Consider the following 22914-nt stretch of genomic DNA (forward strand, 5'->3'; position numbering starts at 1 on the left):
ATCTCTCTATATAGTGGTAGAAGAAAAAACATCAAGTTTATATTAAGAAAATAAGCAAAATGAAAACACATCAGATACTTCACCAGTGTGAATTAGCTTGCAAGTCTGGTGGCTTCAGCAGGACAGTTATGTCAGCTAAAATACTGATGTTTAGTTGCACTTTTCACGTGAAGAATTATGCGCTTAGAGAAAGGAAGTGTGAAAAGCAATGTTGATGTGATTGCATGCTGGTTTGTTCATATTCACAGTGAGAGATAGCCCAAGTAACTGTAGCTCACAGCAAACACTCCTTATCTTTGGCATTCTGATTTTGAATAGGCTGGTGGTGGATGCTTTTGTAACCAAGCCTAGTCTCATAGGCTGGTTGCATATGTTTCCAACATTGTGTCATCCAACTATGAGCATAATAAATCTAACCAGTTTATTGTTCAAGACTCTGCACCAAGCCCTTGTCTACAATTGAGTCCTGGTTTATTTGTTACTAAGGAGGAAAAGAAGATTTGTGGGAAAAAACCATTTTTAAAGTCCAGTGCAGACAACTGTCCAGGGTTTTCAGTACATTAACGTTAAATGGTTAAACTGATCCACAATCACCTTTTAGCTGGTTGATTGGTGTGGCGAAAACTTGGGTTTGCCTTTCGGTGGCATCCTGGGGAGAGACTTGCTCAGTGCAGAGTTCTCCCCTTCTCTCTGTTTCCCAGGACTTGCCAAGCATTCCCCAGTCCTCCCACGCAGCCTCCAGCAGCCGTCTGGCCAAGTCAGAGCACAGTCTCTCAGCATAAGGACAGTCCCCAGATCTCTTGGATCGGAAAATGGAAGATGTATTTTCAATTTGCACTCCTCCTTCTCGCTATGAACGCAATCTCAGTACTCTTCATGGTCTGCCACAACACTTCCCAGAGCAGTGCTGGAATGGGTGACACACCAGTATTTTACAATAGTCTGAAGCTGCCCGCTGAAATGAAAGAAGTGTATGACCACATTAGAATCAAGTATGTGTGGTATTATTACTGCCGTGGTTGAGGGCTTTCTTGGACAAAGTACTTTTCACTGGAAAACAAAGACTTTCAAAAAATGAAATTGTGGGAAAGAGCTGGTGTTAACTCTTCTTCCAGTTCTGGAAAGGACAATTGGAATAAAGTTTTGGAGACTCTTGAAATATTTCATCTTGGTGTTTTGAAAAGAACATTTGTTTTGAAATGACTTTTGGTTCACGTTTTAATGTATACAGGAGGGCTAATTTTCTATTGAAAAGGTCAAAATAATTTCAAAGCACTTTAAATGATTAAAACAAGTCCTTTCATTAACCAAAATATCAGTACATGAATATTTTTGTTTTCAACATTTTAATCCCAATTTGGGATCAGAATTGTCTTTTGAAAATCTTCACGCAAAAGGAAAGCTACTTCTCATCCATCTTTATTCTGCAATTAAAAACTTCTGAGACCTTCATATATTAGTTAAAGTGAGGTCCCATGCAACATGAAATAAGTAAGACACGTTCTCTTTGCCTGCGTTGGTAATTACCTTGTGTAACTCCCACATCTCAGCAACCAAGAATTAGATTCAGCACGAAAGAAGAACAAATGGACAGTAACGATGGTTCCCCAATCTGCTACTGGCTTGATTTAACTTGGACAATATTCTTGCTGTCTATGCCTCTGCATCTTTACTGTGTTCTTATTATGATGTGTGTTGTGGAAAAACATTATACAGACCTTCATGTTTGTTCTGCTACACATGGATTGTTTTTACATGCCTTCATTTTTGCTTGCAAACTCCCTCTCTGCCATTTCTGCCCATTCTCTCATATTTTCCCTCCTCTCTTGTTTCAGTTTCTGTCAAAATCAATAGAGTTCAGGCCAATGATAGCTATGGTATTCCCCGAATTTTTAGTACTGAGCGGTTGGATTGTTCAAAAATTATCACATAATAGAAAGACATTCAGAGAAACGTTACAGAATTTTATGTTCATTTCTTACCCGACTTCACAGAACCCGGCTTTGCCCAGATTCTCCCTTTTGGGCCTGGGTGGAAGCTGAAGACTTTCAACATTTGTTCAAGATGTCTGGACCTTTGACAGCCTATGTGGCAATTCAAGATGCATCCAGTGGGCTGTACAGATTTTCTCTACAGCATATGAGAAGGGACTCCTCTGTGCCTGAGACATGTTAGATCTATTGTGTGTGGACTAATAGCCTTCAAATGAGCAAGAAATCTGCTGCTCTCTAGATGTCTTGAACTTACAGCACACATGCAGCTCTACGGACAGCATTTCTATAGTACTTTCTGACTATTGGATTGGGTGTGTTTATGCTCTGCAGCATGTGCAAATCTGTTTCTTATGGGAAAGCCCATAGATATGAATACCCTAAGCAGAACGGCTGATATTATTGAATGTAAAATGAAAAAATATTCTTTTTTTTTTTTTTTCAAAATCATAGGGATCTGATATACTTTTATGCAGTGTTTTTCATTCTGCACAGAGCTGTATTTTCCAGTATGGCTCTGTATGAGGAGAATTATTACTGTGGTCTGTTAGGAGGCTAATTTCCAAATCATACCACTTAATCTACATATGAAAAACCAGCTCCAAACAAATCACATTGTAAGCAGGATTTTTTCAGCTTCTGGAATTACAGCCTGCCAATGTGAAGTTCTCAAATGCTGTTTAATATTGGAAATCCCATGGACTTTTGTGCCAGACTGCAAACTACAGACACAATATATGACTCATCTGCCTTCTCTGTGTTTCCTTTTCTTCCTATTTTCATGTAGGACAGAAATACCAACTGATAAAATAGCAAGAATTATTATGAAGATCCATTGTATAACCTTAGATGAGCCTATGTATGCAGTATAACAGTCTTGATCAAAGGATTTGCTGTCAGGCAAAGAGTTGACTAACAAGCAAATGATTGGAAACAGCTTTTTTTCCAGCCTGGATTGGGTGATAATAATGTGAAAAGAATGGAAACTTTAAGAAGAATGCTCTTTCACTGGCTCTGTTGGAGAAAGCATCGAAGACTATCGCAGAGTGGAAGAGGCAGTTTCTTTCAGAGCAGAGACCATTGCTGGGAAAGCAGACGTAGACAAGATCCTGACTTGCTGAAGGAAACTCTGACCTCAATCAAAGGAGTGCTTAAGAGCAGTGAGGACATGCAGAAAGGCTGATACATTTAGGCTTTTTAAAGCTTGTTTTTTAATCACTTTTTGCCCCAGGAAAGATGCATCATTAAAACAGAGCAGTCACAACGCTGGAGTACTGCAATCTGGGAGGTTAGACCTGATCTGGAGAGAGGTTAAGGCAGCTGGACTAATGCATCTCATTTTTCTGGAGGTCTAACACCCTTGCCCAGAAAGCACGGCTGAGAGAGGCCAAGGAAAGCAATGTTATTTCCTACTCCTAGCAATGCGACACAAGATCACTGAGAAAAAGAAAGAAGGTCAGGGATAATTTGACAATTGACACATAAAGGCTTAGAGGCTATATTAAAAGAACTATTAGACTTATCAATTAATTTTCCTTTGCATCATTAATGAGCATCTTAGCTATGCATCTTCTGTTTGATACAGCAAGCAATCATTTTTCCAGGTTCCTTCATGCTATGACAAGTCACAGCCCTCCCGAGACACACATGATACAGGGTATAATAAAATATGATTATTGTTCTGAATTCATGAATGACTTTTAACTTTCAAGTTGAAGGGAAATTTAATACTTATTTTGGATGTACAGTGACATCTCTGAAAAAAAGAAACTTATGCAATTCAACATTTTTCAAAGCACCAGCTTGTACCATACTTTTAATTTGATTCTCTTGCAGTAACTGAGTTTACCCACTAACTCCAGTTCCAGATTCCAATCAAAGCCCCAAAAGAAGGAAGAGGGAAAAAAAAACCAACCTGCACCCCGAAACCAAAGTCACAACACGCTCTTTCTTTTGCTATGGGAACTATGAAGTTGCTGATGACCTTCATTAAATGTCACAGCCAACTTCTGACATGCTCAGCAGTGAGTCTCATGACCCACAAACAGAAAGCCAATCTAAATCATGGAGTGGTTGTATTTGTCTTTCGTGTCTAGAAACCTGCTGCTGGAATTTGCTGACTGCCTCTAAAAATGTAGCAGAAGGTTCACTGACAAAAGGCATTGTGTTTGTAAATTTTACCTTCAAACCTTGAGCCGAGCAAGCAAAAACTATTTAATAAGCAGACAAAAAACCCCAAACAACCAAACCAACTAAACCGCCACAACCTTCTCTCTTTCTTTTTGTAATGGTTTGAAGTCTTTAAGCTGAAAGAATAACATCAAATATGACCTGTTAACCAATTTGCCTTCAGGTTAAAGCAGAAGCGAACTAAAGAATAACACAGTGTGTTAGCACAATTTTAAGGTTACACAACTAAAATATCACAAAAATCTAGATGTGAAAAGTAAAGTTTTAACATAAGTGTAAGTTCTGATGCATTGTGGATCAAGTAAGTTTTAGGTTGATTCTTAAGGAAATAAAGATTATTAAGGCTGTATTAAGCAAGAAAAGAGGCTATAGAATTCTGAGAGCCTGAGAGAGTATTATTGTCTGAACCAAAGCAGAGATTTTCAAAGCTGTCTGTATCCTGTAACCACAGCACTCTTTCTAGTTGCGTTTCAGCAGATGAATTCCTTTGGTATCTTTGGAAATCTCACCCTGACTGCCCTGCCTGATTTCTCGAGGCTTTTGCATCCACAGACTTCTACCAAACTTACGGGACTTCATGGGAAGGCAAGCAGGCTACTTAGCTAAACAAAATTAATACTGTGTAAACTTACCCAATTTTTAGGCTTTGCAATTAAACAAAAAGCTCTAGATAGGAAGGAAAGAAAGAAGGATACTGCTACACCAGGAGCTGTTGGAGAGGGAAGGAGCATTAGACCCAGTAGTGCTGTTAGTCTGTCACAGAGTTTTGACAGGGGCTGGTTTGTCCAGTTGGGAAAGATATGGCTGTTTTGTAGGTGCTTCTGCTTCAATGAGTTATCAATCGCATCGAGTCAAAGGAGCACAGTCTACTGCAAGCCAGTGAAATTTTGTCTGAATTCAGAGCAGTAGTGGAAAACCTTATAGATCTAAGATAAAGGGACTTTGTCCTCTAGGATTGTGTAGATGTCTATATGATAGATAGAAAGGTAGAAAATTAATAAGTGTTAAGGCTGATTGGCAAACTGACTCCCCTCCAGTAATCCAGCCTTTCGGCAGAATACAGGAACCCTAAAGCTTAAAATCAGAATCATCTCTGTGGTGCCTCTTGAAGGTTATTTAAGTGTTTCTTACCTTTGTTGTCTGGGTGAACCTGGCTCTTTGAAAACTGCAGTTGTGTCTTTCAGGTATTTGGAGTTCTTTGATGAAAAATCTAAAGCTTCAAAGAAAAAGCAGAATCATATCTTTATAAAAAGACAGTTAAAAATATTTGCTGTGAGTTTTTTAAAAAAAGTCAACAAACTGTATTACTTATGAATACAGTTGCAGACAAATCTACACAGGAAAACAAAACTCAAACAGAGAAGTTATTTACATGGTAAGTTCAGTACCTGCCAACTACAGTTTATCAGAGACAGCAAAATAACAAGGCCTTTGTTCTGCCCAAATGCATTATTCTTCTGCTCTGGAAGCTTTGGTCTAACGGCTCCTGAACATCAGGGTTTATTTCTTAGCCAGATTTTTTAGGAAAGCAAGGTATATGCAGTAAAGCTGCCTGTCACTCTGCCTCTAGTAACTTCGGAACCTGCTGGCCAATTTTAACAAGACAGGTTGAGTATGTAGGAAGTACCTCGGTTATTGTCCCCACAGAGGGAAATGCTGAGATGCAACCTAATGGAAATTCATTTTCTCTGTTCCTATGAATACTTATTGTATGGGTGAAGGCTCTCAGCCAAGTCTCTTTTAGAAAGTCACTTCTTGGAAACTGCATGTGTAGTAGATAAGTAGCTTAATATTCAGTGTGTTTGAACAGAAGGAACAAGTTTATTGCCATCTTCAAAAAGTGTGTGCCCCTTATTTACTCTTGAGCAAAACTGTCTTTTGGTTGGGGGTGCCAAGTCTGAAATATTCTACTGCCATTGAAATATTTTTTTTTTTTAATATAAATGCTTCTTTTTGTTCAGTCTGATGAAATTGCAGTTACCTAGGAGCCATACCAAAAGCTCTTCAAAACTGCAAAGATTCATATGGATGTTTATTAGCTTTGTATTTTACAAGTTAATTTTTATTTTTAAAGGAAATTTTCTTTTCCATGTCCTTACTTTTTGCTCTCTCCGTAGATAAAGCTTTCTCTGAGCTGATGTCTTAGGCCAGCACACGATGCTATCTCTCTTTCCTATCTGTCTAGATGCACAAATTAATGTGTTTTTTGCAGTGACTTTTTTGTAGGTCTAGTCTTCTTTTTGTACTGCAACATCCTTTACCTACTCCTCTGCTTCTCATTATTCTCTGATGCTGGTGTTTCTCACAGTGATGCTGTTCTGTGTTTTGGCTCGTACTGGAGGTCATTTAGTCACACCTGGGATAGCAGTTTTGAATGTGTCTGAGAGGAAATGCCCCCAAAGAAAAACACAGACCCAGAGCACATTTTTATCTAGAGCACACAGAAAATAAACCACCATAATGAGTTTATTACATTACACTTTTTTATTATACACTTTTAGTATGGCAAAACAACATTTATACCAGGAAAATGATGGCCCCTTTCTCATTTGAGCTTATTTTTTTCACACTGTTAGAGCTATGTATTACCATGATGCTGTGCCATAAGTAGCAGGAAGTTTCAGGATTTTGTAGCATTAGGCGGAAAGGTTTGCTTCTCATAGCAAATGTCCCCTTTGGGAAGGAAATTTCAGATGAAGATCATTTCATTGGATCAATAGATGACACCAACAGAAGAGGAAGCCTGCATTTGTCTTGCCGTGTCTTACATGCAGCTATGGGCAATAGAGGAAAGTATGTTATCTAGAGATGTCTCTGATAAGGGGATATCCCTCAAACTCTCAATGCAGCTAGCGATCACACATTGATTTTTGAGAAACAAGCTATGGCAATTTTTTAATTTCTGTTTTAGACTGTGGAACCAGAGAAATATAGCCATGTCTTCATGTTGAAAGGAAATTTGTGAAATTTCTTTCCAAAGGCAGCCAGGCAGCCTATTATAACACTACTTGAACACCTTAAACACAGCTAGTATCCATTATGTCATATAGTATAACAAACAGAAAGGAGAGCACAAGAAATTACACAGTTTTCTTTCTTTATTTCTTTCTCTCTTTCTCTCTTTATTTTTTTTAAAGGCGGGAGACCTGATTTCTGTAAACAATCCCCTAAAGGTACTCCCCCACCAATAGCAGTCCACTGTAAAATGGATAAGGTTCTCATTATGTATCCTCCATGTCTTGATCATAATTTCTATCACGGTTGACATTCTGGTCCAGTTATATCAGGTACATTCTGTGTAAGTCCTTTAGAAGACCGGGATAAAACCCTGCTGAACGCAGGATCATTTTGCCTTGGGGAGAGAGTTAGTCAAAGTGCACATAGTTCAAGGTGGATTTCGAGTCAGATTCTGCAGTACTGGGACATTCTGAAAGAAATATTTTTGAATCAAACATAGCTCAGAAGGAATTAAATTAGTTCTTTAATGCTTGGTTTTTCTCCAGAGCTATCAACACAAATTACTTTCTAAAATAGGCAGCTAAATATAATAACACAGCATTAAACTGAAAAGAAAAAGATAATACTGTTATTATGTGATGCTTTTTGTTTGACTAAATTGTATTGATAATTTCCACCATAATTTCAGTGGTGTTTATAAAGATCTTTTAAAAATATTTCAGTTTAACATATCCTATAACTGTATTTTTTTCATAATGTAATTGAATTTAAGATATCTGTACAGTATCTAAGTTTTCTCATCTTGATAACTGCTTTATGATGTTTTAAATGTAATAATATGCTACAGTATTCTGCATGTACACATAACTTTCTTCCCTTTCTTTTTTTTTTTCCCTAGGACTCTCAAAGACTTAATTAAGCTGGCCTAACATAGCTATTTTTTCTTTCAGAAAACAGGTTTTATTAAAGCAAAAACATTTTTAAAAATACAGTCTTGTAACATAAGTCATCTGCTCAAACCTGAGATTGTTCTGTTTCATCAAAACCTTGAGGAAGTGTTCTTCCAATATGGTTCATTATAGCTACATTTGGACAAAATATGCCTTGTAAATGCTTTAAATATTTTGGACAATTTTCTGTTTATGAGATTTCTTTTTCAATACATTAATTTTTTTCGTAGTTTTATGAATTGTCTTATCTGGCTATGTTTAAATCTGCAAGGATTTATTTTTAATTGTATTCTAATTGGCATTACCTGGGTCACATCATACTTCACTCTATTCATGGATTGCTATTCCCGTGTCAAAATCTTCTGTGCATGGACATGTTGGTGCACAAAATAATAGTAACTAAAAAAAGGTAACTGATTTCAAGTGAAAAATTAATTCCCAGCATCAAAATTGCTCTAAATATATGTCTTATTATTCCCTCAGACTCCATCTGTTTTGCTTGCTAAGTTCTTCCTTGTAAAATTTGCTATGAAAAAGGAAAAGTCATTTTCATCAGGTCATACAGAAGTTTCTAGAGGTCTGACTGAAATAACACCAATGGTCTTTTAGAAGCATTTTTATGTACAAGCTACAGCTACAGTTTCACTTTTTTTTTTTCATCTTTATACCCACATATTCATATGGTGCATGAGTATTAGAAATCTGCACATGCAGTAAATGGTGCGTTCAGTTTAACAGTTGACACCCCAACGCCAGCATCTTCACATGCATGCAATTTTAAATGTGGCAAGGGAAACAATGCAAGCATGCAGGAATTTTATTTCTGTTTCAGTCTGTTGCTGTGAAAAACACATACAACTGAAGAAGTAAAGGGGCTTTGACTTGTGGCTTGTCTGTGTTTTCATAAGATGAAGCTTCATCGCTGTGCAGCCAGCCAGCAGAAGGTCTTTCTGAAATGCAGGACCATCCTATGCAATGCATCTCCTGCCCGCTCTCTCTGCACCAGCCGCGAGGCTGTCGGTTCTCACTGAAGGAAGGTGGCTCTTCAACTCCAGCTGTACAGAGTCACACTCCTAGAGTGATGCTGCTGCTAATTAAGTCCAGGATGGAAAAGATCAAAGCTATGCCTTTTTTTTTTTTTTTTCTTCCCACACCACAGGGCTGTTTCTTATTTTGAAGCTTTGTGGCTCTCTGCTACAACATTTGCTGGAAACCTCACCTGTTTGCTTGATGGAGTTTCGGCTGGTACTGGATTGCCATTTTAACTTGGCAACTTCAGAGTCTTGTTTCCCAATAGCCTGCCAGCTAAATTGGTGTGTTACAGATGAATGCACAGCTTGCAGATGGTGTTGGAGTGTTTAGTGGCTCTCAGAAGTAGATATGTATTTGGTCAGGAGGAAGATTACTTTTTTCCTCCAAACAGAGCAAATGTCCTTGGGGATGTTTTCTGTGTCAAGGTAGAAACCATTCTACACACCAGGTACAGGGAACTCTTAGCTTAGACAGTACTCTCTACATATATATGTTTGTTTTTTTTTTTTTTTCTCCTGGGTAGGGTATGCTGCTACTATTAACATAAATAAAAAATTTTTACCTTGATTCTCCTGAACTTCGATAGATGTTTTAGGCCTAGCATCTCTCTTCCTTTAGTTTTTATTTTAGTTTGAACTGAGATGAGCTTGAAGGTATATTTAGTACTCTGTTTGCCTTGTAAGGTTCTTCTTTAGGTCCTAAACTCTTTGTTTTATTACTCATGCATAAGACAGCATTTGTGCTTCCTTACTGGTAGAACAGCTTTACAGATAGTGCTGTGTTTGTGAGATCCATACCTCTGCTGACATCTTGCATCCTCCTGTATACGAGTTGTGTCTTCTTCTTATTCATTCATTGTCTTCTCATTTACTTAAAGCATTCAGAGGGCAAGAAGTAGGGGAGGAGTTACATGCTTCTTTTTGCTTCTTGACTGGCCTAGTCATGTCATGAGGATGAATAACAGAGACTGTCCGCTGCCTTTTGTTCCTTTCTAGAATGAAATACAAAACAGAGCTTCTTAAAAGTTCTGAAAGCTGCACTCGAGTTTCCTCGTTTCATGTTTGTGCCCATCCAGAGCTGGAACCAGACAGACTGGAATATTTTAACAAAGTCTGTTCTTGTAAGATTTCCAGGCTGTTTTGCCAAGCCAATAGGCTCATGAAAATGCAGTTAAGCATGAAATAGGCAAAGTTTTAGTTGCCTACCTAAACTGCAGGCATGAAAATAATAATTTGGGTTTTGTCATTTTTGCTTTGTCATTGTCAGATGCTGCTCAAAGCTGAAATGTGCAAAGCTCTGCCAGCTCTCTACAAGGAACCACACTGCTCTCCAGCACTATTGCCACTCTGCTTAAATTGTGTGATTCTTCCTTTCTCCTATGCTTCCTTTCCCAGATCGGTAAGAAATATCTTCTTGTGAATGTCTCAATTAATTCCCGCCGGAAATTCTTACTTCGCTAAAGCAGGAGAAGGCTCCTCTGCCAACCTTACACCATAGGGTAAAGGGATTGCTGAGGACAGAAATCTGCTGTTGTTTGCCAATTTTCTGTTGTCATAAGCCCTTTTATAGTGAAAGCTGAGTGTCCACCATTTTGAGGCTAGCATAGATGTATCCAGAGGAATATGAAGCTGTCAACACTTTCTTCCTTCCTCTTTAATGAACACATCTTGGCCTCCTGACCCATGGTGTCCATCTCCCAGTATGGAAGAACATAGTGGTTCCTCCAAGGCAACAGCTGTGCCAGCATATATCCCGTGAGCATCTTGGCGTGAGTGGGTTGTGGAAAAAGTTCAGCTGATACGTTTGTTCTGGCTCCTGGCTATGCACGTGATGCAAACACACCTGGGCTGTTGCTGATCCAGAGCTTGCTGCCTGCTGGCCATCTCCTCATGAGCTGGCACAGCCTGGACCTTGGAAGGAACCCTGCTGCTGTCACCCTCCTCCTCCCCAGCTTGATAGGGCAGTGTGGGTGTTGCCAGGTGCACTCACATACCTGTGTCATGTTCTTTGCAGGAACTCAGAACAATTATTGCAGTTATTGGCTGACTATTCTTCCTGCTTTCTAAGAATGTTTAATTCCTAAAGCCTTCCTTCAGTGTTTTTGGATTTTGCATGCTTCTGGCAGTTTCTTTTTTCCACCACAGGTGCACCTGAAAAATAAACCTATCAGGATTTGCAGCATTTCTTCTGTACCATGATTTTGAATTTTTCAACAAGCTGTAGAACAAATTATGAGCATTTGTATGTTATGCCCCCTCAGGTCTTTTTGCCACCACTCTTACAGCAGATAGCCCCTGTAAGTGTTTGTGGTACCCGCTTTCTTGGTGCTTGCAAACTGAAGAATATGAAGCATAGGTGTGTCCTGGAAAGAGATGAGGAAAAAACAGTGTCTTCATCCTTGGCAAATGTTTTCACTGGTTATATTCACTTTGCATACAAATAAACAAAAAAGTAATATTTTATTAGGAATCCAGTGGATAGAATAATGGACTGTAACTCAGCAGAGCTCAGCTCACAGCTTTGCCGTTGGCTTATTGGGCAAAGTCATTTGTATCATCACTATACAGCTTGGGATAAAGACAATCTCTTTGTAATGCAATATGAGATGTATAAAGTAAAAATATTGTGCAGAAAGAATAATAGTAAACTCCTTCTAATGATAATAAAATTATATGTTTTATATATATATATTTATGTTGTGTATAGTGGAATGAACCAGATTCCATTCTTCCTTATGCTTCATCAGTGGTGCTGTTAACTGGTTTCTGTATTAAGAGCTATGGGTATTACAGCATTATTTTTAGATGTACCCTCAGATACAGGTGTGCTTTTCCAGTGAAATTGATAGCATTTTATTGTAGTAACACTGGGCAGCATCTTGTGCATCTTCATTACTGTTGATAAGCCATGAAGGACTTTATGGCTAAGCTTAAATATCTACCATTTATGGTAATGATGGGGAGAGATCTTTTTATTTGTGAACGCAGTAAATATGTTGCACAGATTCTTGGGCTGTGAGGACTGTTATTCCCTGAAAGTAATTTGCATAAAGTCATTCATGTCTGCATTTGTTCTTTAAATCTTCTCTGGCTGTATTGGTAACATAAAACATTTATTTTGCCTTATTTCAAGCAATGTAAATAATAGATACGTTCAGGACTAGATCCTAAGTATCTCAGCTGGTATACACCAGTGTAGCTCCAGAGCAAGCAGAGTTGCATCAGCTGAGGATCTACCCCCACCATCAGCTGTAAGTGCCAGGCTTGCAGTGCATTACACAAATGTTCGCCATAGTTTGTCAGCAGCAAAGCTGTCACCCAACAGTACACGCTGCCTTCTATCAGCTATTACTTTTCTGTCATCATCATCACTGTAGCTTAAGAGAATCTGTGCATCGTTTCTTTCCTTCTGCACAATTTCCATTGAAATAATTGACCTGCTTTTATGGTAATTCAGTCTCTGCTATTTCTTACTGCAGCATTTTGCAAAGAAAAATGCAAAACTAATGCCCTAGAACAGAAACATTCAGCCAAATTACTTACCAGTAATCCAAGGAATCATGGATAAATCCATTGCTCAAGTGGCTTCTCAATTGGAGCTTTATATAGTTTTCACCCAAGGGTTGAGATTTGGGTTTTTTGTGGGTGGAGGGGTTGTTTTGTTTTTGAAAGGTAATACTCATGCTCTCTGCCCTAGAGCAACTTTATATAAATCTCTTCTGAAAACTGTATCTGCCAGCACTGTCACTCCACCCACGAGCTTTCACTAGTAACACCAGCAAGAAATATTTAAAGGGGCTGTTTCCACTTGTTTGGTGCATTTCATTTCATGTTTCTGCCTCCTCCTTTCTTCATTCTTCAAAAAAATCAGTATGAGATATCATTTAAGCCCAGTGTTTTGAAGTGACAACAAGAAAAATACCTTATACCGTGATTAATGAGTTCTCAGGAATAGTTTGCTGTAATTTACAAGCAAGCTGGGGCTCACTGAATTTGTTTTAAAGTAAAAGGTTCCAGTTATGGGTTGGGACCTTCACTGAGTTGCTGGATATGCTGTATTTTCCACAATTTTCTGCCACTGGCTGATGATGTTCATGTCAAGGTGTTACACAGTCACAGGGAATTACAAGCTAGCACAGAAGTGACACTCAGAATCTGGACTGTCTTCCAAGTTAAACAGTGAGAAGGACTTCCGTTTCCATGTGAAAGCTGGAAACTGTGCTCAAGATGTGTGACGAAAAACACAAAGGTCTTTTAAAGAAAGATTGCTGTTTCAAAAGTCAGCATGAATGTTGATTGCTTTTACAGATTGGATATATTTTTCTTGATGTCTTTGACTTCCAGAAAGCTTGGCTTTTCTGGGCACCTATTGCTTTTTTTCAGGGGAAAGATGTGCCAAAGTAAAGACTTCATAAATGTTGCCCTGCTGGTTTAAGTGAGGTCATTGCGAGGAAGGCTTCTAGGGTTTGATAACAGCGAACGTGCTCTGAATGTCTCTACTTTCTTTTGGATATTTGTTGATTAGGTGGATCTGAGAAAGCCAGCATCTCAGCAGGGATGACAACACACAGCCACAGAGCATAGTTCTGCTCTTTTTCATCTTCATGTCCTAAAAAAGTGCAACTTTCTTGATAGCTCACAGGTGGAGGCATTAGCTCTATTTTGACTTCTTGAAAGTGGAAGTAGACTGGGGAGCGATGGAGCGATGAAGGTACAGGTTGAATATTTGCATTGCTGCCGAGATCTTACGGAACTTTGATACTCCCATTTTTTGTATGGGATGCTCACCGTGCTTACTCAAGTAGCTTCCACATAATGCCTTACAAAGTTGGAGTAAGTGTATTCATGAAACTCCTGTGAAGGTACTGATTGCATGGTCAGAATCCTGCTTCTGTAAGGAAGAAGTTACCTCACCTTCCCAACCCACCGTTTTGGTCACTAACATTTCCCGGTATTTCTGGTGCTCCAGGGCTGTAGTGAATGAAAGAGGACTTGGGATTTTCAGCACTCTGAGATGTGCGCCCTCCTTCTCAATCTGTGTGTCGGGATGGAGGAAGGATTTATATCTTGAAGCATTTTACAGGTGGTATATTGGATATTTCACTCTGGAGTTGCTTGTTTGGAGGTTGCTTTATTTAGTAAATTGAGCCCAAATAACCTAGTAGCAAATGATTCTTACATGAAAAGAGGTGGGATATCAATCCAGACTTTTGTGGAAAATACATTGTTACTCATGCTCTCCACACAGAGGTGAAGATTGGCAGTGATCCCTATAGGATGTGGATTTCTAACATGGGTGAGGCTGGGTGGGACATCTATGTGATTCTTCTTGTTTGATGAAAGATGAGAAGAGTATTATGAGCTAAGATAGTATTATTTTTTTTTCTTCTTCTTTTTTTCTCCTTTCTTTTTTGCACAAACAGCAAACTGTTTTGTCTAACTAAAACAACTGTGTGGATAATCCTGTCCTATTAACTCTCCTGAAGGAGTGAATATCTCAAGACTAGACTTTGATGGAAATTATTAAAGATGACAAAAATATGTAAAAGGAAATGTAGTACAGTCTAGCTTCAGAGTTCAGACATCTAGAATGCCCTGGTTAATGTAGTATAATACTACACTCAATTATATTTCTTATTTTACATTTTTCTTTGTCTCTTTCTCACACAAGCCTAGACTGTGATTTCATAATGTTAATGAAATGTGTTGTAATGTTCCTCTAAGCTGCTGTGGGTAAATAATTGCTATATGAGGAAGGTGATTAATGATGTGGCCCTAAAGTCTGTAAAGCAGGACTTGTGACTGAGTAGGATAGAAGCAAAGTGGACTGCAGTGTCTCAGAAAGTCCTTCAAAACCCCTGACAGATCAACCTGTAAGGATCACCTGTTTCAGCCCAATAGATACTTCTGTAAGAAGTTTTGGTGATTTGTCCTTGAGGCCATCCTAGTAACCCAAGAACTTTTTTTTGTGGTGTGTTCCTGACAACTTCTCCTCCTGTTCTTCAACTAGCCAGGTAACTAAAGCTTGAGCCTTCTCATGAGAAAATGGTCTGGCTGACAGCACGACTTCTCCTACAAACGCAATCTGCTCAACACTGAGGGTCAGGAGTAACATGATGCCAAGGCTAATCCCAAAATCCAGACCTAAGGCTGGTCCCCAAATCCAGACGTATTGCTGTCAGTTTTTGGGTTTTTGTTTCTGTTCCTCATTCAAACCTAGACCAAATGTAGAATCCTTTAAGTTCCTCTGTTGTTATCTGTAGTTCTCTTTGTGACTGCTGGAGAAAGAAATGTACACTGCTATTTAAGAAATTCACATGTGTAGGCAGGAAAAATCTTTAAAAGAGTATAAAATATGGTGCAAATATTGCTGTCACTTCATCTCCAGTCATACGCTACACTTTAAAAAGCCAGTATGTTTTCTTCCACAAGAAGATCTTTATATTTCTGAACTTTCAGAAGCCTTAATCAATATAAATAACAGTTTGAGCATGATGACATCATATTTTTTCCTAGAGTTGTGTATCTCAGCTGCTTAGTCATTTAAATCCGTGGAAATAAGCATAGCAGTTAGAAGTTTCGAAAGGTCAAAGAAGCTACTGTCTTTTCAGCTTTGGATCAGCTGAGAGACTCCAGTTTCTTGGAAACATAATGCCAAGGCTGCATGTCTGCAGCCCATTTCTTCCGCCCCCCCCCCCCCCCCTCTTTGAAGAAGTATAGTAATTATCTTAAAGGGCAAATCACACCACACTCAGTAGCAGAATAGTGTACAGTGCAAGTTCCTTTCTATTTTCTCTTTCATTTGCAGCTAGTTTAAAGAGGAGTTTTAGCAGCTGTTGTGTATGAAATATTTGACTGAAGTTCTCTTACCCAAATGCCAAAAAGCTGTTCATGTTTTTCAATAAAATGAATACTTTTTCAGTACAAATACAGCAAGTTCCTTTACCATTTTCTCAGAAGGAAAATAAGGGATAAAGTCTTCCTCAGAGAGCAATTTGTGAGAAAATAAAAATAAAAATGAAAGCAAAAGAATTTTTAAAACTTGGTTTTAAATGTGATTTGTGTTTTCTTCATAAAAACACCAGCATGATTTCTGGGAGGAAGCCACCTATCATCCAAACTGCAATGGAAAAAAAAGGTTCCTTTTTTTCCTTTCAGATGTGTCGGTCAATCAAAAGTCACGATCAGAGTGTGTGCCACATTTGTCTGTATAACAGGACTCTCCAATGTTTTAGAGACTGCTGTTTCTTGTATGTTTTCCCAAATTACTCTTTGTTTTATTTCCATATATTTCCAGCTGCCCTTCTGCTGCTGAAGTGAAACTGTCCAGGAGGGTTGTCGAGCATTTCCATTTTGTGGTGTACGCAGCCTTCTCAGAGCTGGGAGCTGCACACTGGCGCTCCAGGGATTTCTGGCTGCTTGTGCTTTTGGTAGTTTTGCTTTGGTTCGTGAGACTTTACCTGCATTATTTGAGCCAATGGCTCTTCCTCCAGACCATCTCAGTTCCTGTTACAAAGTAAGTCCCACTGCTTTCTTTCTTTGTCAGAATATTCTACAAGTAGCTAGATTCAAAGCGATTCCTCTCCACTACAAAGAGAATTGATGACTAAGACTCGTGCTAAGGGCTCTGCAGGCAAGTCCTGATAGAACCCTCTGGAGAGACCAGGAGAATAAGGACCATGTCCAGACTCCAGATGATCTGCTACATATATGTGACCCTAACAGAAAGGTGAAGGTGTTAATGTAACTTTTTCAGTCCAGAACAGGATGTGTCCATTTGTGCATCTTGTGTCACGCCTACCTTTCCCCCTCTGAGGTATCCAGCGTGTTATCTATCTTCCACAAGAATAATTTATCATTTTGAATCAAGTATTTCAAAATGCCTAAGAAGTGCAGGGAACTGAAGAAGCATTTAAATCATATTTGATGTTACCAAAGTGATCTATGAGTAAAATACTTTGAAGACTTTAACTTTGATATAACAGTTTTACTGTGAGGACTACAGTGGGCTGACATATTTAACTATATGATGCATTGACTTTATTTCAGGATTCAGAGCTCTCTAGAGAGTTCCAGAAAAATCATTACTTGTCATTACTTGACACGAAAAAAGAAAAAAAAAAAAGGGATAACAAATCCACAGGGTGATATATACCTGGTTCTCCACATGTTGCTGTGGGGTTGATAATGGGTTTACAGAGCGAAAAAAAAAGATCAATCATGCTTAGGGAAGGGAAGGTTTCTCCAATAGTAACAATTGCTTTGTTTCTTTTTTTTTTTTTTACTTTAAATCATCATGCAAAACTGAACCAGTCAGTAGGAGCCAGCAACATGCAACTCCGTGACCTGTGTCTGCTATGATACTGGGATTATTGGCTAGAATTTGAACAAGGCGCCTGAGCAGACTCTGGACAGCTCTGGGTATTGCTAAGGTGGTCATCTAGATCTTAATGCAAAGCCAGGCATCTCTCGCTTCTTGCCTTGCACAAGCCAGGCGGGCTCAGCCAGCTGGCATTAAAACTTTTGGGAGGCCAAGCGTCAAGAGTCTGTGAAAGCAAAAGAAACACAACAGAAGGAAGCAACGTGTGACAGAGAGGTGGTCACGTTCAGAGCCACTAATCACAGCTGTCCTAGGCAGTCAGCTAGATAAGGGATAATGTTTTCAAGCCAAGATGCCCTGGATCAGCATCCCAATCTGTAGCTGTGTGCCCACAGAATGAGAGACTGAGCTGAGCGCTCTGTAGTCCCACCAAATACAGTGGTAGCACTCATGAGCTGGAACTAAAGTGAAAATCAAACCACTTCACACCTTTACTTAGGAGCAAAATTCACTTGAATTTTTTGCCTTAAATTTCAGCATCTGTACCTAGCTCACAATACCGTGCAGTTCCTGTCTGGTACAGTGCCAGCAAATTTGCTCATTTTGTGAGCTTTTCAAATCCCACCATCCCATGGTGGCAAGAGGGACATTTTCAGTCACTTTAGGGACGCTAAGAACTATGTCTTCCATGACACATTTTCCATTTTGCGCAGTGTCCAGAGGTGCCACAGTATGCAGAGATAGGTGAGCTCCTGGGACCTGTGCTCACACTGGTGTTACTGGGAACTAACGTCTTCCTACGCCCTGCCTGCACTGTCCCAAGGTGCTGGATGTGCATCCACTGAACCAAGAGTCAGAGGGGATTAAAGGTTGTGGAGGCAGGAGGAGGAGAATTTTTTTTTTTTTTTTAGTAGCTTCATACAGTTTTTGGTCAGAGGATTGTGACTAAGATAGGGATGCAACTTTACAATGCAACATGCTGTATGCATTGTTCTCTTTTTTTTTAAAGGTTTACCCAGGAGCACAAAAAAACTTTCTCCTTTTGTTTATTTACAGATTCCAACTTTTCCCTCACACTGTCAAACTGTGCTACCAGAACTCCTTGCTGCAGACTAGTGAAGAGTTGATCATGGTTGTGGTGGGACCCTTAACCTTGAATGCAGGGCTGATTCTTATGGTCCTGATCAGATGGGGCTGTCAGCAACTGTTTGACTCATTCCCTTCCTTCTTGTCAAAGTTTATCATAGCTCTGGGACTCTGGACAGTGCTAGACCCCTTGGCAGTGTTCATAGTGGATTCAGTCCTGGGGGTAAGTCACTTAAAATAACTTGCACGTGAGACCTTGACGTAGAAGTTTGTTTTATTCAGTGAATCACTGAAAGATATGAAATTCCACCCCTGGCAATGGAATATGAAAGTTAAAAAGAAATTAAATAATAATGTTATACATTACCTTTTTATTAACAAAATTCCCATCTAATGGTGTCACTGCGTTTCTGCATAAAATTAAGAGCACTGTACAAGCCATATATGGAGATAAGAAAGTAAATCCACCACTGGAATGACTGCATCTGCTTTGAAAAGGATTACTGCAATTTTGGATGTTAATGAAGACGGGTTAATGAGCAGTCCTGATTATTAGCACTTCAGATTTTTTGAAGTGCTGAAACAGACAAACTGAAAAAAAACCCAGGAAAACCAAAAGGAGAGGTTATTGTGCACCTCTCTGATGTGCAGTGTAGTTAATATAACTTGCTGGAACACCTAAAAAGCCTCGTGAGATTGAAAGACAGACATCTTTAAGGAAACAGCTTCACCGCAGGTAAAAACACGAGAGCAAAGCCCTCAACTCTGCCTGTGCCTGTGTATGCACTGTGTAGCCCATCTATACTTTGGTGGCCAGGGTCTTTTATCACATCTCAGATAATGCCCAGTCTCCCAGAACATGTGTTTCAGATTTGGCTCTCACTGTCTAGGTGACACGGGGCATTTTCGATGAGTGCAGGGCTCTGAGAGCTTTTCTGGGGGCATGGTATTGCTGTTCTGCCCTTGTCTGTCTTTCAAAGATATCTTTGTTTTTGTTGCTCGCTCCAGATTAAGCAGTAAACCACAGTCCTTGTTCTGGATCAGGTTTTCTCAGGTGTCTTGGTTCCTCATCCACCTGTGCTCTGCTTTTAAGAAGACTTGTTAAAAATGTGATTTTCCACTGTTTACATGCTGTTTCCCATTGCAGTGTTTTTGAAAATTAAAATTCAGCTTTTCAAGAAATTTAATTGGAGCTAACTTAGGAGGTAACTGCAAGATTTTAAGCATGTGGCAACACACTGTAGTTTTCACTTGGACAGCCTGCTGATTTTTGTGGTTTTTTTTTTTTTTAATTTCATGGTGTAAACCATGCACAGATTGAATTTTCATTGTAATTATTCTGACGACAAATATTTTCCTAGGAAGAAAAGGGATATTTCTCCAATATCAAGGCTAGAAATATTTAAATATTTAGAAGAATTCCCCCTCGCCATGCAAAACTGACATATTCAAAAAAACTAGAGGAAAGGCTGAGGTCTGCCTTGTTTTTCCCACCCTTACATTGAGAAAATCATTGCCATTGACTTCAGTGGAATTGTGTTCGGTTCTAGTCAGACTGGATTTGTTATCAATTTGAAATAGGGCTTCTTTCTTTGCTTGGTCAGAGGGAAATATGAGATACGAAAAAAGTAACTAAGTTTTTCATTGCCACATTAAAAAAAACCACATTTCTCTCTGTCCTTCATTCTGAAAATTTGGCAATTTTACCCACCAAGATTATCTTTGGTAGAAACTCATTTGTTCAAGCATTAAATAATATACTGTGTGTATCCTTTCCAAAATGAAACTATATTTCTTACATGTGTTTCCATTATTGCATTTGTAGTTTGTTGTTTTTTTTTTTCTCCTGGCATTCTTTCAGCAGCTATTTCAGATTTACTTGCCAATCTACTTTAGATCAAGCATTTTGAAAATGTTGTGTTGTGGTAATATGAGCTATTTTAGTGCTAGAATATATTTAAGTATCCTAAATGATCTTAATACTTATGAAAGATGACAAATAGCCCTGGAGACAAAGGTTTCTCTGTTTACTATTTTTTTTAAATTGTTAATGGAAGACTAGAGAGCTAGTTGCATGTGTGGGGGGAGTTCAACTCATAGTTCAAGATACTATGTCAGATGTGTGATTTCAGGCTTGGTTTACTATCAGCTTGTAGAAGGACGTTCCAGGAGTAAGAAACGTTCCTATGATTTTGCAGAATGCATTTCTAATTCCATTTCTGTCAGAACTTTCTTGAGACCAGTCACTTTGTCTCTCTATAGCTTGTAAAGCGCAGGGAATAACACCTCTTTTAGCCACATGGCTATGTGTCATTATAAAAAACCATTACAGATTGCAAAGTGCTCACATGACCGTCACTCTGTGGTGTGATAAGTACCTGAGATAGATGTTGACAAATATTATTGAAACAGTTTAAAATGAAGAGACCTTTCTTGGATGATGTCTTTGAGGACCACGAAAGGATTGACACAATCCCTTTGTTAGGAAAAATTGATAGAAAGATACACTTCCCCCACACCACTTTTGCCTTTCCAGAAATAACTGCTCAGATAAGAGAGAAATTTGTTCTTATTTGCCATTCAGACTTTTGCCTCTCTGGGGGCATGTCAGGACGTGACTGCTGTGCAGGGGATTTTCCTTGGTAGACGGTCTCTTTGGTAAGAAAGCAGTGGAGGCAGGCAGATTTTTTTTTTATTGTAAGAAGAGAGGCTAGAACACGGAGATAGAACAGAATCAGAGAATAATGTATTTTAAATTTTTGTAACTGATACAGGCAGATCTGAATTAGTGACTACTCTTTATATGCCATTACTGGTCTCCTGGGACCTGTAATTTCCATTACAGAAACCTATCACTCTTGCAAAAGGTGGAGACAAAAGAGAAATATATTCAAGAGTCTCAGTCCTTGTACAGCTCATCATTGGACATGTAATTGCTTTCCTTTACTATGCAGGTCACCGCAAAGCTAGACGAAAATGAGGAAAGAGTTTTGACTGTCCTAAGGATTAGGCCAGGCAAGTTGCTCCAGAAGGTACAGGTTTCTTGAAGTCTAAAAGTCATAGAATCCCTCTCTGAATGATAAACACTGGATTTTTTGGTGGTGCAGGTTCCCATCCCTGCAAAATGTGTTAACATGATTTAATAAAGCTATGGCTGTCGCTGTGACACTTTAAAAAGAAAAAAGTGAAGAGAGGAATTTATTTTAGCTCTGAACAGTAGAAGGCCCGTGAGATGTAGCTGAATTCTTCTAAATCGATCCAGCAGAGGGCAATAATATGTCAATACAGTAGCTAATTCTCAAGAACTAGATATGGTCAAAAAAAAGAGGAAAATAATAGATTTTTGCAAAATCTTTTCCCCCATATATCTTTTTCCATGTTTTAGTAAACGTATAATGAAACAGAGAGTGCTATGCAACCTTCAGGATTCTTTGTGAATCTTTGGAAAAGTAGACAAACCACCTTATTCCCAGTTAAATCACTATTTTTATTATATGAATATTAATTCAATATTGATATTTAGTATGCTAAATTTTTATTTCATCCTCAGTAAAATGAAAATAGTTATACATGTTTATTTTTCTTTACAGAGCATTTGAACATAAACTATTAATAGCATAACTAAGTAGGATATATGCCAGTCATGTACCTTTGGAGAAGCTATTAGTGATACAACTTACGGCTGCTGCTCTGTAGGGTTAAAAGGTATCTTTAATTCCATCACAGCAGTGGGAGCTAGGTCTCTTGAGAGGTATTGTTCTCATTGTGTCTCTATGTCCTTTCACAAAAGAAAGAAATTAGAGGGCTATATCACGGAATAATGCTAGTACTTGTTGGTTCTTCAATGTTACAGACTGTTCTTTGTGTCTTCCCAAACTGGACTGCCTGGACACTAGGAATGGGGGATGAGGGAAAAATCTGATTTTCTGACTTAGAAGGTTGCAGACAGACTTGATAATGCATGTGCATAAATTAAAGTACTGCTTCATAAGTGGGAACTTGTCTCTTTTGCACTGAAAAAAGGTCAACCCCTTTCGGCAAAACTTAACAAAACCCTGCTGGTGTCCCCTGTTGATCTGCTTGTAGTTGCTTTCTCCATTTTCCCCACCTCATTGGGTCTCAGTCAAGCTTTGTGAATCCACTGCCTTCTTTGACTGATGCGGTTGTTTGCAAGGCTAGTGGAAAAGCTATGCTAGGTGTCAGCTAACAACATGTACAGATGTCCTGATACTTCCATCTGGCCTTTCAGATAATGTGATGGTTATTTCTGTTTTCCAGTGGTAGCACCAAACTCTGACTCCATCTGAAGTTGGGAATTGGTGTGTATACACTCTCCAGTTTGCACATGTTCAAAATGATGTAACTTGCTGAGTCTGGTAGGAACCAGC

The 22914-nt window shown here is 38.9% G+C and overlaps 1 protein-coding gene across 1 annotated transcript in view; it reads left to right on the top strand.

Annotated features, from left to right (window-relative positions):
* The window catches only part of LOC104477431 (uncharacterized), a 124926-nt gene that overhangs the window by 50230 nt on the left and 51782 nt on the right, over positions 1 to 22914 (top strand). Inside the window, exons 5-6 of the mRNA XM_086741480.1 lie at positions 16418 to 16636; positions 18497 to 18749. Coding sequence (XP_086597606.1) covers positions 16418 to 16636; positions 18497 to 18749 — 472 coding nt within the window. The remainder of the gene's footprint in view (positions 1 to 16417; positions 16637 to 18496; positions 18750 to 22914) is intronic.

Source organism: Chlamydotis macqueenii, chromosome 2 (genome assembly GCF_036417535.1).
Source record: "Chlamydotis macqueenii isolate bChlMac1 chromosome 2, bChlMac1.mat, whole genome shotgun sequence".
Taxonomy (NCBI): domain Eukaryota; kingdom Metazoa; phylum Chordata; class Aves; order Otidiformes; family Otididae; genus Chlamydotis; species Chlamydotis macqueenii.